Genomic DNA, 19,111 nt, shown 5'->3' with positions numbered 1-19,111 from the left:
CAGAAGAAGAATTACAAACATTAGACAGAAGACAGCTGTACAATACTTGAGTCATGGAAGCTTTTCAGTAACACTACAATACCTGGCTAGGTGTTTTAGCTGGAGATGATGTGGACCGGGACCCAACTTTAGCCTTGACGTTTTTTAGATCCAGTTTGGAAACTCTCTTTGCCTCCAGAGAGGATGGTTTGACGGCTGTCTTGGGAGCAGTTGTAGTTGAAGTGGTTGATTTGGATTTAGCTGCTCTGGCTGGCTGACTGGCGTTTGGTTTGGGGCCCACTGCACTGAATTCAACTTTCTCAGGTGCAGAATGTGTGACTTCCTTAGCATCTTGACTTGGATTAGCAGAAGATGATGATCTCAGGGGGGTGTCACAAAGGTCCTCACAAGCAGGAGGCTCTGTCTGGTCTTCCACAGGTACACCGAGGGGACAGGCAACCTCCAGCCCTTCTAACACCAGCTCTGACCTCTCATCATCAGCTACACTCAGAGCCACAGCAGAGCTACCTGGGTCCACCAGGCTGTCACTGGATTGTCTGCCCGAGCTTATGAGGGTCACGCTGCTTCTCCGCACACCCATGTCAGAGCTCACGGACAAAAACAGACCCTCCTCTTCATCATCGTCATCATCATCATCGGCAGGGATTTCTGTAGCGTCTGAATCTGGGGTTGAGGAGCCATGCCGTCTCCCATTACCACTTCTGCTGCTGAGGTCATCAGTATTGCCGCAGCCACCGCTGTTTGTCGCCAGGGACAGGGCCAGCGCCAGGTTGTCGTTCCAGGTGTCTTGGCGGTACTCGCCACTGATGGCGTCCAGGTAGACAGACACAGAGTTGTCGTTGGATTCCGTTAGCTCTGCCGCTGTTTGTATCTTTCCCACTGAGACGTCGTCATTGTCATCTGGTTTACTTTTCTCCTCTGGCACCCATTTCTCAATGACAACATCTGTCACGTTGTCCGTTTTGGTCATCACTGTCGTCATCAGGGTGACCTCAAACATGTCATAGTCCAGTGGGCTGTCAGTCCGGCCCCCACTGAGGCTGCTCAGGCTCCGCAGTGACTCTGGAGACGACTCCCCCAGACAGGAGGAGGAGGAAGAGGAGGAGGAGGAGGAGGAAATTGGGAAAGCATTCCCGTTGTGGTCTCCTGCACTGTGAAGTGGGAGCCTCATGGTGGATCCACTTTTGCCCCTGACAGGGAGACCCTCGCTGGGCTGAGAAACACTCATCTCTAGATCAGGAATGTTGTACTTTCTGATCTGTGATGAACGTTACTGGCCCATTGGCTTCCTGTTGTTGTTCTTGCTGGTTGTGGAGGAACTATGAACAGTGTTCTTCACAGATTTTTATCCTCTTTATATTCTTTATATGTTGACATTTTATAGATTGTCAATCCATTCTTGTAGGGCAGTGTTTGCAGTTCTCCTTTGGATATCTAGTCCAGACACTTATACATTTTAAACACTGCTCGAAAATTCTGCAGTACTTCCTCGAGGGCTGTAAGTCATCGTGTCCTTGTCAACTGCAGAACTGTAATTTAGAGAAATATGCATTTACGGGCCCTGATCTTTGCATCTTATTTTAGGACAAGATTCCACATTTTCAGCACTCCACTTTTGAAAACATCTGAAAAACAGCAAGAAGAGAGAAACAATGATTATTTTAACTTTTGGATACAACAGCACAACTTTGATCAATCATTCACTTTACTGTCATAGAAGACCAGAATTATATATGAAAAAAAATATCATCAATTATCAAAATATTTGCTATGCATTTTTTAATACAATAACTAATTGATTAATCACCTAATCGCTGCAGCTACAAAGATGGTTAGATTTGAAAGGGTTCACATTGAACAAGCAGCTGCACCTGAAAAACATCACACTTCACAATGGCTCCACCCTTTTGTACATATTTATTTTAGTTTCTACCTTGTTAATTTAAGACACTGCCAAATAAAAGACATTTAAATTTAAGCAAGCAGTTTTAAACTTTACACAATGTCAAACTCCTGTAGCTGATCAGGAATCAGCTGCAAATGTTAAATCTCCTAAAGAAAGATTTTAACAACATTATTTTAGTATGCGTCACTTTTCTGTACATCTCTTCCCCTGCTGAACTGATGTTCTCTTTGCTGCTGAAACAACCCAGTGTCTGCACACTGATGGTAAAAAGAGTTGAGAAATGCTGCCCTCTGCAGGCTAAAATCCGGAAGTTATAGGTTTGACTGCAGCAACAAGCATAACACACACACACACAGTAACAGACTCTTGGAGGTGTTTCCGATTAACAGCTGTAGTAAATCGGTAGTAAAAAGACCAGTCTCCACAAGTTGAACTCCTTTAGGAAGTGAAGGACCTGGAGTGGAACAGTGATTCTGACCTGCATCTTTTATTTTCACACTCAGACTCCAAAGTCTGAGTAGTTCAGCATCAGTCTTGATGCTCTGATTTTTGGCCGACAGATGTTTTACTGTCCAAAATCATTGAAATACCACAATGCAAATTCTGCAAAAGCAAAGTTAAAGGTCTGTCACGTTTATGCACATCGTCCACACTGTGGCATGCTTAATGATGAGACTGACACCTGCTGTATGTGTGTGGTTGCCTGCGTGCGTGTGCGTGTGTGTGTGTGTGTGTGTGTGTGTGTGTGTGCGTGCGTGCGTGTGTGTGTGGTGTGTGTGTGTGTGTGTGTGTGTGTGCGCGCGTGCGTGTATGTGGGTCAGGGACAAAGAGAAAAGAGAGGAGCAGCTAAATAAAGGCGATCAGATCCAGGACAGCGCTCCATCTCCATTATCCAGTAATGACAGCAGGGCCCCCGGGCGGCACAGAGAGTTGACTCACTTCCAGGTAGACAGAAAGAGAGGAGGCACTCAGTTAAAAGCCCTCAACTGCTCAGGAAAACATTACGTCACCGAAACAGGATATCTGCATCTTCTTCTCTTATCCAAATGTGTTGTGTGTGAGCAGAGTTACCTGAAACACAGATTTCTTTTCATCCGAGTTAGCTTCTTGCACACATTTTGCATTACTACACCTTCCTGCGTGCATTAATCAGGATCTACTAAAATCCCATTTTAAAGTAGTATGTGATATTACAGAGATAGGAGCAGCAATAAAAATGTAACTTTTGGGCGCCCGGTTGGCTCAGTCGGTAGAGCTGGCGACCCATGACCGGCCCAGGTTCGGGTCCGACTCTGCCCCCCTTTCCTGTCTATCTTTGGCTGTCACTATCCAATAAAGGCAATAAAAGAAAACTTTTGCTGAAAGCATTGCACAAATGGTTGCCACTGCTGAAGTCTCCCATTTTGAATACACTGGGTGGACAAATTAACAAACAGCAAAAAAAAAGCATGTTCTGTATTAACAGTCACAGCCTTAAAAAGAGAGATCACCAGACTCTCCCCTGCTGCAGTCTACCCCTGCACTAATCCATAATGTATGAGCTAGGGTTAGGGCATCAGACAGACAGCCTGACAGTGGCATTATCAAACAGTCACCTTAGCTCCACTGTTAGCTTTAGTTCACAGGACTGATTACAGGGTTCACAGGCAGTATAGTAAACAAGAGAATATCTAAGGCAAAATGTTCAACCAATGTTTTATGGATAAATGTTGCCGGTCAGTATGCAAGTGTAAAAGTGTAATCAGACAGTATGAGTATGTCAGCAAACTGCATTAACTATGAAAGGGACTGAGACAACAAGGTCAACTGATAATGTGGCATACTGATGTAGAGGTGGTGAGGTCGGCTTGGCCTAATCAAATACTATCAACACTATCTCTCCACTCTGATCAGCCTACAGAGTCTGTGGTTGTTGTCTGTCTGCCTGTCTCTGTCTGTCCCTCTGTTCCTGTCTGTCTGTCTGTCTGAGAGCAGACAAACAATCACCCAATAACCCCTGTCACTGTCAGTATCAACAACACTAGGTTGAAAACCTAGTATATGGCTGGACCGTGTGGCAGAACTCTTACATAATCAGTGGTAGTGTCTATAATGTGGATTACTGGATATTATATGTTCTGCAACTTGTCCTAGGACTGTTACAGTGTTTAATCATCGTCTCTGCTTCTCTCAGCAGTAGGCTTTGTTTTGAAGTTATGATGAGTGACCCCCTCTGAATGAATAACAGGTGCTGTAGTGTACTGTGATGTGTCGTTGTGGTGTGGACTGGTTGTGTCACATGAAGTGGATGTGTGTTTGTCCGGTTTCAGCCCAATTTAAGGACAGACGAATCTATGTATTAAGGGGACTTAAAAGTCTACAATGCAGCATGAGCACTAGAGGGTATGAACCCACTACTGTTAGCCTTGGAGAGCTGTGCCCATACTCACACTATGGAGTTAAAGTATATGACTTAACATTTGCACCTATTTATTTTGAAAGAGCAACGCCAAATGGGGAAACTCCAGCACTCGACCAACCAATGGTGTACCTTCATTACTCACGCACTCACTGGGACAGACAGAGGTTATAGGGCTGGCTAAAAATTCTGAAGATTCATTAGAAGCTATGGTCATGCAGAGAAAATGGTCTTCAGACACAAGTAGAGACTAAGGGAATTAGATTTGAGTTGAACCTTTCCAAACTTAAATATCAAATTCAACACTACATTGTCAGCAATGGCAAACCCTGACTGATGCCTGGCTTTAAAGAAAACATAGCGTTTACAAGCGTGTACAAAGATGGTTAGTTTTGCCCAAAGTGTTCACACTGAACAAACAGCTGAAAACTTGAAAAACATCACACTTCACAATGGCTCCACCCTTTTGCACATATTCATTTTCATTTCTCATGTAAGAAGTTTTAAACTTTACACAATATCTATAACTCCCTTAAGTCCTCACCTTGAACTGGGTTGATAAAACTATAAAGAGCATAAATCTTACACTTTGAACAGTCATAATGGCACTGGGTAAACAGCACACTACATAAGAAATATTGAGTGATTTCAGACACACAGCATTTGCCACATTTGACATTAAAGTAATTATCCAAAGTGTGTATCAGCAAAATGTTCATATTGCATTATCTGCTTTTATACTGGTAGTTGAAATGATAATAGCCACCCCTACTTAGCAAATAAAGAACCTATAAAAACAGGTGATGTCAGGGAAGTGTAGCACAAAGTGCAGTAAAAACCACCACACCATCATCCTAGGTAGACAAAAAGGCTTGGCCCAACAGCGGCCTAACTCCTGCACACCAGGGTTTTCATCCCAGAAACCTCAACCAATCTGGCAGCCATAAATGTGACACATTTGTCCCTTTGAAAACAGCCTAATGCACCGCCTGCCTCAGCCATTGGAACAAAACTAACGGAGGAGCTTGTGGACTTCAATGATAATGATAGTGATGAATTCCTTACAGGTGAGCTGGTCTGTCCCATCTGGCATTCACTGAGCGGTTTCTGACAGTCTAGGAAGATCGCTATTCAAACTCACGTCCTGATGAAAGGTCTTTCTTGAGGGCAGTATTCTCAACAGTGCACAGTCCCTTGACACATGCACATGATTGTCTTTCCTATGAATATATAGACATTCATTTGACTGCTCCAACTCAATAACCATACCACCAAGATTTGTTTCATCAAATAGAGACTAAAAGACAGACAGAAAGGCTGAAAGACTGTCCTACATTGCTGTCAGGCTGAGTGAGCAGCCCGCTCTCTCTGGCACCAAGCCTTTACAACTGAACTGACTTTCTCTGGCTTAAACTCCTGAGCTGCCCTTCACCAACCAAACGTTTCATCAGTTCCTGTTAGAATCAGTTTCACCATCGGCCTCCGGGGGCCTCGCTGGCACAGTGCGTGTGTGCGTGGGTTTGAAGTGGATAACGGGGCTAATCCGCAAGTTTAATGACTATTGTGGAGCGGCGGGACCCTGCTATGCATTAAGACACGCTTGTCAAGCAGGTTATGCCCAGAGCTGGATGGAGTGGAAGAGGAAGAACATGAAGAGGAAGAGAGTGACACAAGTGAACACAAGATTAAAGAGGCACTGCTCAGCAATTACAACAGGAGGTCTAATAACCAGTAAGCCTTTAAAATGATTCAGTGAATTAACCATACAAGCTCTTTACTCATTGAATAATTGCTGGAACTGAGTATTTAACTGAGTATTTCCTCAACACTGGGGGATACTTTTAAAGTTCAGTCCACAAATTATGTGTGAAAACTTTGTTTTTAGAAATAATAAAGCAATGTAAGGCCTCTATCCATTTCATTTAACAAACTGGTTTGGGTCACTTTCATATGTGGTCCTAAATTAGATACAGGTCTGATTTTGTGCACCTCACTGTGAGCAGTCAGAATTCATGTGACTTTCACGTCACTGCAGGGCCGCTCAAAGTGGGGCCCGTGGGTCAAAGCTGGCCCTCCATATGGTTGGATTTGGCCTGCCAGATGTTTCTAGTAAAATAAATAACTTGAATAATAAAACTTGAATAGTAATTTGAATCTAAATTTCTGTTCATGAGGTTTTATTTTTTGTGAAGTAAAAATACTGTCTAAATATGTAGGATCCATAGTTATTAGTTAATTAAACATTTCATAATCTGAGCGTGGCAGGCAGAATGACACTTTCTGCAAAAAGTCAGCCAAATAAGAGATCTTGGGATCCTAGTACCATTTTGGATCTTAAAAGTACACTACAATGGGTGTTTGTTTTTGGTCCACTGGCCAGAGAGTATCAGTTTTGGCCCTCTAAGGGGAAAAGGTTTGGGCACCCCTGCTCTAGATTCACATTCATCAGAATTCTGTGCTGGTGGGAGTCACTCAGTTGCGATGGAGAGTCAGTGGAGGGACAGTGAGGTGTTTGGGTTGATGTTACTGCACAAGCAACTAGAGGGGTACAGATATAGCAGCCATTCCTCCTCAAAGACCCATATTCAAACATTTGGCTCTTTCTCCTCATCCTCATTATCGTCTGCTCATGAACTCACTGGCTTCCACTGCACATCAACTTCTAAAAGGAAACTGACTTTAGTGGCCTCTATGTTTACATCCATATGACAGCGTGCTGCGTGCAGGGTCCTTGTTATTGTTCTTTTGCACATGCGGGTCACTTCAGGACTATGACAAAACAGACAAAAAAAAAATGTAAAAAGCTTGTATTGCTTACATTCACAGTCACTATTAAATATTCATAAGAGCTCAAAAGTGACACACTTTTCAAAAAACATCCTTCCATCTGTCTGATGTAATCACCCCCTGCAGATCCATATTACATCATATGGCTCTGAAGCTCTGAAGGGGGTGTTTGTTTTGTTCATGGGGACAGCAGATCATGATGGAACTTTTTCCTTGCTTGGCTCTGATCTTTGTACACAGTGGTTAATTCAAACAAGAGTACGACAGAATAAACAAAGTAAAAGTGAAGCAGGCAGGCCTCGCTCTCATCGGGACTTGAACAACAAGTCTTGTGGCTGCAGCATGGGGAGGTGGTTTTGGTTACCTCATCATTTATTACCGTTACATAACAATACACACATGAAGGTCATGGAATGGAAATCTGCAGGAGAGCCCAGAGAGCTAATAACATAAACACAGCAAATATTTTTACATGAGAACCCAAAACTCAATTCTCTTTTCCCTATACATTTGCTCACTCTCGTCCTCTTTCTTCATCTCTGCACACATCATACCTCAGTTCTTACCACTAACTTTTCACTCTGTAATCACTTTCCTTTACCCCAGTGACCTTTAAAGACCACGGCATTTCTTTATAATCACTTATCAGCTGTCTTCCTCTTATCAAGTTCACTGTTTTTTAAAGCCTCGTTTAGAAAAAATTGGGGAAATCATTCAAGTTATCAGAGAGTAATACATTAGGGTGACAGGATGAGAATGGGTGACATTCAGGAAACTCAGGGCAGTTGGGGGTGGGCGTGGCCACGTATTCTGAGTGCGGATGAATGAAGCACAGCGTCCTGGCTGTGTTTAGACGGTGACCCATTGTACACAGGTGACAGGTATGTTCCACTCAGCAGCTAATGTTGTCATTAAGCTGTAGGAGCTTACACACACATTGTTAGATATTTTATCACAGATTCCTCCTGCAGTGGAGGCTGAGCTCTCCCTCTTCTGGTTTAGAACAGGTCCAATGACACCAATAATCCTTTATTTATGAAAAACCCATCAATAATACTTTTACACATTTCTAATAACTAAAAGCAGGATTTATAGCCTATAGAAGCAAATTGATAATTTAATAAAAGGGTTTTCAAGTCTTAATTCTGGTGGCAGCTGGTTGCAAGCATCTCCATTATGTTATTAAGTATTCATGACGTGAGATGTATAGAGAGATATATAAATTTAGTGTTACATTTTAAAAATGCCAAATTTGTAGTAGTCACACCTAAATCACTGGAGCCTCCTGAGCAAATTTATTTGTCTTGCTGGCCTACTTTATACTTGCTTTTCTGCTATTCAGATTGTTCTTTAAACCTCCACTTCAGGCTGGCCAAGAAAAAAACTGTTTGGTTGTGTTTTTGAGGTTAAGTGCAGGCTGTAACGCTGACCTGAGCCTGAATATCCCTCTCTGCCTCTATTGCTTTGAGCTAGTCACTCTGTTTTTGTCGGCAAGTGCTTGCTCATGGTGGGAACTGTTGGGTCTCTGTAAAAAATGTTGTATAAAAAAAGAGTAAGGTCTTGACCTGCTCTATTTGAAAACAGTCCTTAGATCATATCTGTTATGATTTGGCACTAAACAAATAAAACTGAACTGAATTTTTTTTCTTGCCTCTGCTGCTTCCTCTCTCTCTGTGGCCTCATCTTCGTCTCTCACCCTGATCAGTGTCAACCCACTGACGTGACCCTTTGTGATAAGAAAGTCTGTGAGTGTGTGAGTGTGAGTGTGTGTGTGTGTGTGTGTGTGTGTGTGTGTGTGTGAGTGTGTGTGTGTGTGTGTGTGTGTGTGAGTACAACAAGGCAATAATCAGAGTGGCCCATGCCAGCTACAGCTGACTGAACTAGAATCTATTTGTGGTAACTAACAGTCATCCACATTGTTTTCAGCTGATCATTATGCAACCTGGCTAATTATTGCTGGATTATTATGAGTTTTTGGAAGTGATGCACTTCTCTTTGCATGGCAGCTAAGTATTCAGCAAATCTTCCATTTACTCACAAACAAACTACAAACAACACATAACGTGTTGTCTTGCACAGGGTTTCTCTCAGGAAAACATAGCAGACATATTAGGTTTACTACAGCAAGTTTATCCTGCAGAATGCTACAGAGGAGCTGCTCAGTGCTGCTCAGTGCTGTAGTACAGACTCTCCAATCTGTTCACATTTGAATTCTGTGCAGCAGGCCACTGGTTAAAAGAAATTCTAGTCACTGTACCATCTACAGTATGACGGAAGCTCAGGGTAGCATTTTATACATCAATGTACAATCGCAATTATAGCTCTGTTTAACTCACACAGCAGTCACATTGTTAGTCCAGTCAAAGTCCAATAAGTCCAGTTAGTTCTAATAAGTCTAATGCTTCCTCTGTCATGAGTAGACATTGCTTCTTTAGTTTTTTTCTTCTGGCATTACAGACAACATTAGCAGACTTTCTTTCTGCATCACAAGAAAGTCTTAAGATTTAAATGCTGCTGTACTATGTCCAACCACCAATATGTCCTATTATGTAAATCACAATCCTGACAGATGCTGAACATTATCTGAGCAGTGGTTTCATTTATTTACACTTTATCAAACTGTCATTAAGGTAGTGATAGATTTATGTTACCATGTTTCAGTACCATTAACATGTCAGATTCATGCACAGACCACTGGATCTTATTTTTACACACAACTCTGACAGCTCTGAAATCTGTACCCTGAAAACAGCAGTGTTGAGGACATCAGAGAGTGGGAACAGTTATTGTTCAAGTGTGAATAGTCACTGGGGCATGCAGAAATGAGTACACACACACACACACACACACACAGAGCAGGAAAAGGTGCAGTCAGTATGGAAGTGTATAAATGTTGAAAAAGCTAGGCAAACATTAATACAATTCTCACTAAATTACTATGTAAAAGAACACAAACATTCACACACATACACAAACATACAGAGACACATACAAGAGCAGTGAACACACACACACACACACACACACACACACACACACACACACACACACACACACACACACACACACACACACACACACACACACACACACACACACACACACACACACACACACACACACACACGATAATATTTGCCAACAAGAATGTTCTTTAGTCTTCAGCCCAAGTCCTCAGATGTTTATAGTTTTATCAGTATCACCAGTAACAGTGTTTGCTATCTGCTATATACAGCATATACATCTGTAGTTTACTGCACAAGCCAAACCAACCAGCTGGATGATGAAGGACAGCCAAAAAGTAGAGGATTCTATGTATACAACAAATACAAGTTAAAAGCAAAAAATGGAACATGAAGGAGAATGGTACAGAGATGTCGGCTCTGTTTTCAAAATGACTAGTACAAGCAGTTCCTCTCATGGCTCTGGACAGGAAGTGACACAGCGACGGGTGGTTTCATACTTTCAAATGGACCTTTGGTACAGATCAAACAGAACTGGAACACACTAAAACTTTTACCATTCAATGACTTCAACTAGAAGACAGTGATACCTTCTGTTAACTGTTTTTCATCAGGTGAAAAAAACCTCCAACAGATCAAGTGAAAGAAAGCAAAAAACACACTGCTGAACCTTCACTGACTACCTTCACTTAATATCTGCCTGTATGGTGGCAATGCTTAAATTAAACAAACCTCTCCACTGGTTAAATTCTATTAATTGCTTTAATATACTGGACAGGAAGCATAGCCCGCTTGCCCAGGGCAAGTAAAATAGCACTTTGGGCAAGTAAATCTAGAAACTCACTCAGTTGATTGGGCAAGTGCCTAAAAAAGAATAACACACACCGCTTTTTCCAGATCTGATAATGGAAGTAGTTAAGGAGTGAGCCATCTTGCTTCCTCTCTGCTCTGCTGCTCTGTTGAGAGTTGCACTTGCGCAGTAACAATCGGGCACTCACGGTGAAAATGGCAGCAGGTAAAGACAAAGTTCAGCGTCTCACATGGAAGCTAAGACACTAACATCACCGTTGAACCCTGTATGCACAATATTCTGTGCTCAGGTACGTAACATGGAATACATTTCTTGCATAGATGTGGCCAAACAAAACAAACCCTTTGCACAGGAGCTATTTTAGTGAGAACTTACATTATCTTATGTGCTCCAGTCTCACAGCCACCGTCCACCAAGCAGGACAAAGGGGTGAGTACACCAACAGCTGAAGCTGAGAAATACCCCCACCATACAGCATCCCCTCTTCACATTGTTTCAGGAGAGACAGGTCCTGGTACTGGGGAGCTGTCATTAGGTTTTAGCTTATAACCCCAGTAAGCTACTTCGCTGCTGCTGTCTGTCCAATTTCCAACAGCAGAACAGTCTGAACTTTATCAGCTCTGCAGTGCCAGAGGCAACAACACCCAATCAGGCTTCAGAACCATCCACCTGACAGGACCCGAGCAGCAGCTCAGACGCAACTGCTCATGTTACACCAGTGGTTTTATGTTACACAAGCAATCTCAATCTCACTGTTTTTGAAAGGATTTAAAATGGAAAGCGTGTGGAAATTAATTAGCTAATGACAGTCCAATGATTCCCTGTTCCCCAATGCAACAATATGTCCATTATTTCTCATTTTGAAGAAAATACACTCCGGCTATGTGCTGAATTGATTTTGATCGGAAACCATTTGATTAATGCATGATGTAAAAGAATGCAGGCTCTGTGCTGATGGTTTTTTCTTTCAGCCGGGCGCACAGCCAATCAGGGAGCTTATTAACAGGCAGGAGGCAGCAGGCTCACCTTTCCTTCATAGAAACACTTGGCGAGCGTCACCACTGCATCACGTTACAGCAACACACGCTAACACTGAGCTGGCATCACTGCACACACACAGAGACAACCGACATCACACACACACACACACACACACACACACACACACACAATGACAAGGTCGGTGAAACAGTGGTGTGTGAAAGACAGCAGACAAAGTTACCATCAGCCCCTCACTGCATCACACACACAAAGGACACCGTCAATGCAGCAAAAGTGGTTGCCATAGAAATAAACAGACTGCTTAGTCATTCTAAGAGAAGATGGATGCGACCGTGTGACTTAATAACCAGCTTGTGTCATTCTGCTATTAAGATTTTCCCACCTGCAGTCACTGCAGAGGGGTGTGTGAGAGTGTGTACGTTTAGTGATGACAGCATGTGCATGTGTACATTTGTGTGCATGCATCAGCAATTTATTCTATTCTGACGCGACACAGTGCGTGCGGACGGAGGAGGAAATGTGACACTGCTGACCGGGTGTGTGTGTGTTCAGATGATGTAAAGGACACACACAAGTGCATCCCTCCAGTTAGGATGGTAGAGGAAATGCTAGCTAGTGAGAGACATCAGTCATATTAATGTCATATTTGCTCTCTAATATGAACAGTATGACATCATATGATACACCTTTATGTCTTTAAAGCAGCTGAAAACAATAGACAGCACTAGAGCAGTTATGGCGCTCCAGAGCGAGAGACTGCAGGACGGAAACAATATTAGAATCAGTGAGCGTCAGGAGGAGAAACTGTGAAAAATATGGTGAGTCACTGCAGAAACAGAGACATGCAACATTAGAGTAATGGGGAGCGATCCTAATGGACAGCGAGAGTGGCGTGGAGAGTAACGACAGAGAAAGAGCTGGTTGGCTGGCTGCTAGACTGGTCCTGAGGTGATACAGCGTAGCGTGGATCGAGCGGTTATGTAACCAGCTAGCTGTCCCTCTCCAGCTCTGACGCCCCCACCATCTTAACGGATCAATACCTGGATACATGACAGTGGATGAGGGTTCATTTGGACCTCATTAGCAGTGATATACCGTTAACTAGGACATCACTTACTTCTACCCAGAATGTAAATGACAAGAATTTCTAGTATAGTAGAAAACAGAGTTCAGAAGGGTTAGTCCATCACCACATCCCCGATTATTAGGCCACATCACTGATTATGGTACTGATATGTTTTGGTATATTCAAACTCGTCCAGTAATAGTATTGCTCCCCACAGAGCACTGCAGTAGTGCTTGCCAGGGAGGAATGCAGTGTTTCTCATCATAGAAATGCAGGACCAGAACATGTGATCTGTCCATACATGGCTAGAAATGTTCACACAGTGAGTTGTGCCGTGGTTTTACTACATGAACCAACATTCTGGAAACATGCGATAATCCGGAGAACTGACTCAGCCCTTGTGTTCAACCTCAAATGGCAGTTTCTTTAAAAATGCTGTTGGTTTTAAGACAGTTTTTGCTGAGAATACTCCTGAGAGATTTATTAAGATAAAGCAACCAGTCTTATCTTATCAATCTTATTTACATTAATTACCTTGTGGTGTGTGTGTGTGTGTGTGTGTGTGTGTGTGTGTGTATGTGTGTTTCTCCTGTTTTGTATGGTGTTGGTAAAGTTGAAACTACCTTCCAGGAGTTCAAAAACTGAAAACTGTGGCTCTGTACATATCTGGAAATGGAAGTATATGTAATTGTTGCCAGAGCCTTAATAAAAGCTTGACGCTATCCAAATCATAATCCATATGTGAGAGTTTATGGCTCCTACGAGGCCTCTCTCTGCCTGTGTGATCTGTTCGATGTGTCGCTGCTTTCTAAGCGGCTGTATGATCCTGTTTACACAGACTGAGCCTCCTCTGGGAACTGCGACGCCTCGGCTCCGGCAGCTGATCTTCATCACTAGCAGGTTATGTCATCCTCCAACGTTATTAATCCATTCATGGGTCACTGTTAGCTCCACTGGGAATGTCAAGCGACTAACGGATGTAAGAGTGAGCGAAAGGATCCAGGAGGTTACTTTAATATTACTAGATCACATCATGACTGCTCTCCATTTAGGCCTCACATTTCAAACAATCACTTAAAAACATGCTAGTTTAAATGTGTGCCTGATAGCTACTTTAAACAAAGATGTTGAGATGGCTTCTTCAACATTAAAAAGACCGTTGGTAAAATGGCTGTCTTAGATCTTGACATCTCTTCATCAGTCATATGGATCTGACAAAATAAAGCAGAGCTGGGACAATTAGTCAATTAACTGATTAGTTCCCAACTATTAAATCAATTACCAACTAGCTTCTCAAATGTTCATATGGTTTTTTTAGTCCTTTGGGTTGTGGACAAACCAAGACCTTTGAGGACGTCACCTTGGGCTTTAGGAAACACTGATCAACATTTTTCACAATTTTCAGACATTTTTGGACCAAAAAACAAATTAGGGGATTGATCGACCGATTAACTGATAAAGACAATAATCATTAATTGCAGCCCCAAAATAAAGTTGTTAATTTTAGGTCTGCGTTGGCCTTCATGTTAAACCATATTTAAACAAAGACAACTGTAAACCCGCCACATGCAGTCCGGTGAAACAATGCTTCGACTGTACGTACATTGTGAGGGGATTTAGTTACATGTGCAATCATCTCAACAAAGCATCTGGAAGCCATCAAACCCACCATCTTCAAAGAGTACAGAGGAAAGAACATGAGTGCTTTGTGTCTTCAGTTTGGCAACAGAAGCATCACCTTGTTAGTATCCTAATTAAAATCCCAATTACTGTTTTATTATTACGATCAAATGTAGAGTAAATTGTCCTGGACTTGCAGCGACTTGTCAGCACATACTAAAACATGGTAAGTCTTTGCTATAGGAAAAAGTTTCAATACTTGAAAATTCAACATGACGTCTAAATTAAGGGAAATTTATAACATAAACAATCACTAAGAGAGCAATAAGAATTATAATTACACTATTGATAACAAAGGAAATTAGTAGTACAATCTCTTAAGCCAACTGGCTGATAATGATCTACCATGAAAGTTCATTTTAAATGATTGACCAGCATCTCAAAGTGCACGGACCATTTGCTTTCCAGAAGACCTATGCCCCAGAATACGCACACACACACACTACTGAAGTAGAAAAAACACATACACACATGTTGATCCCATGTATAACTGTTACCACAGCCACAACTTACTCTTCTGTCTCCTTCTCAGGCTCCACTGCTGCAAAAACACATCCACTTAAAAGAAACCATGGAAGCTCCTTCAGCTCGCTCACACTCTTTGCTTCAGAATGACATGCACTTGGCTGGCTGTCCTCACACACACACACACACACGCTCGACTTGCTGCACTGCACTGCACGTTTATGCGTCGTATCTTATCCCATCACTGCTGTGTGTGTGAGCACAAGCGAGTGAAGACTGCGCAGACTGTGACGGTGGTCGAGAGAGGGAGGGAGGGAGGAGACAGGGAGAGGAAGGAAGGGAGGGAGAGAGAAAGAGGGAGAGAGGGAGATACACCTTCCCCTTTTTGGTTCTGAAACACGAGCACACTGCTCAGTGCTGCAGTAACGAGAAACAGTGTGTGGGTATGCAAACTGCTGTTTCTGGCATGAGTATGGCAGAGGGAAACAACATTCCTCAGCTAACACACACGCACACGCACACACACATCCCTCAAGGTCTAGTGTAGGAGGGGATAGTCAGTCCCATGTCTGTTTACAGAGAGCTGGTGCGTGTGTGTCTGCCAGGTAACCTTACCCTGGTCAGGGTCCACCCTCCACCCCCAAAAACGTAGGAGGGACCAGTGCTGATCGGTCCAAAAGGGTTGGCTGTTGCTAAGCTGCACTGGGCCCCCTCCCTGTTACTGGCTGCAGGAGTCTGAGGGGGAAACAGAGAGGGAGGTTTTGGACTGGAGAAGAAAGGGGCAATGAGAGTAATGGAAAAGTAACCCATGTAATCTGATGGAGAGGACGGAGGGAGGACTGGAAAAGGAACTGGTGAACCAATGACAGGAACAGTCCAAGTTAGATTACAAATTGGTCATGTATGTGCTGCCAACAGACTGAATAATAACAAACCAACCACTGGATTAGCAAAGGCCTCGACCCAAGCTCTACACTGCTACTACTGGTCTTTATTACATTAATAATGATTGAATATATTGTTACAACAATCTCTAGCTAAAATGTGGTCACTTTTATGGTCCAAAACTCAAACAGGTTTTAAAAGGACAGAGGACACACACACACACACACACACACACACACACACACACACACACACACACACACACACACACACACACACACACACACACAGGCCCTGATTCCTGTACTAATTCTGTCATACTCTAATAGTGTGAGGAGCTGTCAGGAGAGCCCGTTCAGCAGAAAAGAGGTCCATCATAAATGACCTTTTTTTCCTTTTTGGCCATTGACAAGTCGGTTCATGCAGGCTGTAAGCATTTAGTTGGAAAGGTTGTAAACTAACATTATGAAATAAGCAAGAATTTACTAAAGCAACAATAAATAAAATTTTTATTTTTGTTGTTTTAATACATAATGGTGAGTATTTTGGTTCTAAATTAAAAATGTGGTCTCTTAAATTTAGGGTGATCATGATCATTACAGGCCTCCATCCGTCTCCCAAGAGGCTGGGTCCCAGAAATCTTTCCGCTTTTTACCCGGCCCTGGCTCGAGATAGGGCCTTTCACGCTTTTCGCTTGTTGTAGCCACCAGTTTCTCCTACACACTTGGAAGGAGAGTGGTATTTCGTTGCTCGCAATCTCCAACTTCACTAGATGGCATAAACCCTGTCCATCTAATCAATTAATTTATAAAGAGTAAAAATAAGCTTGCCAAATACCCAATGCTTGAAATTTGTCCGTCTTTGTAGGTAAAAAGTGATGGAGGGTTGCTTGTAGCAACAGCCTCCACCACTGAGCTGTTCAGTTTCAGTGTGGGTGGTGGAGGAGTTGCTAGAGTCTTAAAACTCCAGAGGGTGAGGAGCTTTGGTTCCAAACCAGGGTGCAGGCTGAAGAGTGAGCAATAAAAGCCAGAATTCTCTGGAAAAGTTATGGTTGAGTCATTGCTATTGATCAGCAATCAAATCGTGGGACATAATGACCCACACCCAGACAATAATGAGATCCAGGTCGTAAAGCAAAAATGATTTCCTCGAACAACACTGTTATAAAATCCATGCGTCACACTGCAATAAATTCCTAATGTGGCAGTGGATCACCAGCTTGCATGACAACACATGCATACTGATAGCCAAACTGTAACTCAATACACTGATTGCATAATCAAGTGGGCACCCACACCCCACTGAGACCCTGCAGCAAAAACTCCCCTTTCAAAATAACTGTATCCATCATGAGTGACTGAGCAATCCACTGGCCCAGTAAAGCTAATAAGATGACTTCATGTCATTCATCTTGACCTGAGAGTGAGAGTGACACAGACTAAACATCATTTCTCCTGTTCCTAAAAAGGTGACTGTGTAGTGATGCAGTAATATCACCAACATTAGCTGATGATAACAACTCATCCTAAATTACTAACTTACTTAAACCACGTTTATACACACACACACACACACACACACACACACACACACACACACACACACACACACACACACACACACACACACACACACACACTAGAGCTAATGCCAGTGCTGCCTCACTTTCTTTTATTTGAACAATACAGTGTTACCAGCAAAATGTACTCAAAGTGCACATCCCATGCCAATTTGTTTTCAGTCAGGATGCTTTCTATTGCTCCTCTGTAAAAGTTAAGAACTTGGCAAAGAGATTTTGCCTTCTGAAGTTTCCTTAGTTGTTTTATAAGTAAAAGTACTCATTTAAAATCCCCCCTTTGAAAGCATTATAGAGTCAAGGTCCCCAAAGATTTTTTCAAAATCTCAAGAGAATAATTAGCACACACAAGTTGTCGTGTGCAACATGATTGGGGGGAAATCAGGACTTAAGAGGCTCTCCTGTTGGTTTTCCAACCTGATCAGCAAGTGTGGGGTCTTTAATCTATAACCATGCATATTTTTTAAAAGGAGCAGTGTGTAGGATTTAGTGGCATCCAGCAGTGTAGTTGCTCCACCCTCCAAGTGTGAAGGAGAAACTACATGGCCCCAAAACTGTCACAAAATGTGAACACCCCTGTCTAGAGCCAGTGTTTGTTCCTTTTGGGCTACATTAGAAACATGGTGGTTCACCATGGCGGCCTCCATGGAAGGCCCACAGAGTCTGTAGACAAAAACACCTCATTCTACGGTAACAAAAAACAAAAAGATTCCTATTATACACTAATAATAACATACCTATGAATATTCCATTTCTGGCAAAGAACCAAATATTTTTCTCCAGAGTTGGTGAAGATCATAACTGATTTTAAGAGAGAGAAAGTCTGCCTAGCATAAAAGGGCAACACATGGTGGCCCAAACCAGCCATTTTTCTATCTTAATAGCTTAATAATGTTATTTTATTTTGTTCCCCAGCACATTAAACGTGAAACTGAAAATTTGGATTTGGATTTAAAATCTGATTTTCATCCTGATCCACATTATTTTCACATCTGAGTTTGAGTGAAATTTCTAACCACAGACCCATCCAGACTGGATTTATTTGTCTGCTGGAGGTGGGGTGATTTAAACATTACCTGTGCTGGTCAGCGTTTGCCTTATTGCAAGTAATTTCCCACCCCTAAGTAATTAAAATATTATCTGTAATGTCAGCTACAGACATCATAGGCGTGTGGCTCTCTCTGACAGAAAGTTAATGGTTAGCTGTCTTTTCTAAAGACCTCCTGGAGGCTTACTCCTTCATAAAGTACCCAGCAACAAAAATGCTGTTCATGGGGTCCATGGTGTTCAAAGGTGCACTCGGTAGGTGTGCTAAGCCCTGAAATACCTAATCGAAATAACATTATGGTCAAGTGCAATATGCATACAGCACTTTTGGCAAATTGGCGCCATTACAGCAGCCCTAATACTGTGGCTGTGGCTCAGAGGTAGAGCAGGTCATCCACTAATCTGAAGGTTGGCAGTTCGATTACCGACTCCTCGCAAAGGACTCAAAGTGTCCTTGAGCAAGACACTGAACCCCAAATTGCTCCAAATTTATGTGACAGGTATGAGTGTGTGTGAATGATTAGT

General features: G+C 42.6%; 1 protein-coding gene across 5 annotated transcripts in view; it reads right to left on the bottom strand.

Annotated features, from left to right (window-relative positions):
- The window catches only part of LOC127355317 (microtubule-associated tumor suppressor 1 homolog), a 77,336-nt gene that overhangs the window by 47,711 nt on the left and 10,514 nt on the right, over positions 1-19,111 (bottom strand). For 4 of the 5 annotated variants that reach the window (XM_051386079.1, XM_051386078.1, XM_051386074.1 and 1 more), the window contains exon 2: positions 83-1,625. In XM_051386079.1, coding sequence (XP_051242039.1) covers positions 83-1,228 — 1,146 coding nt within the window. In that variant the 5' untranslated portion in view covers positions 1,229-1,625. Of the gene's footprint in view, positions 1-82; positions 1,626-15,126; positions 15,330-19,111 lie in introns of those variants that run through there. The other variant, XM_051386075.1, reaches the window with a different exon arrangement.

Source organism: Dicentrarchus labrax, unplaced genomic scaffold, assembly GCF_905237075.1.
Source record: "Dicentrarchus labrax unplaced genomic scaffold, dlabrax2021, whole genome shotgun sequence".
Lineage (NCBI taxonomy): Eukaryota > Metazoa > Chordata > Actinopteri > Moronidae > Dicentrarchus > Dicentrarchus labrax.
Note: the sequence above shows the minus strand (reverse complement) of the source record. Positions and strands in the feature narration are given on the sequence as shown.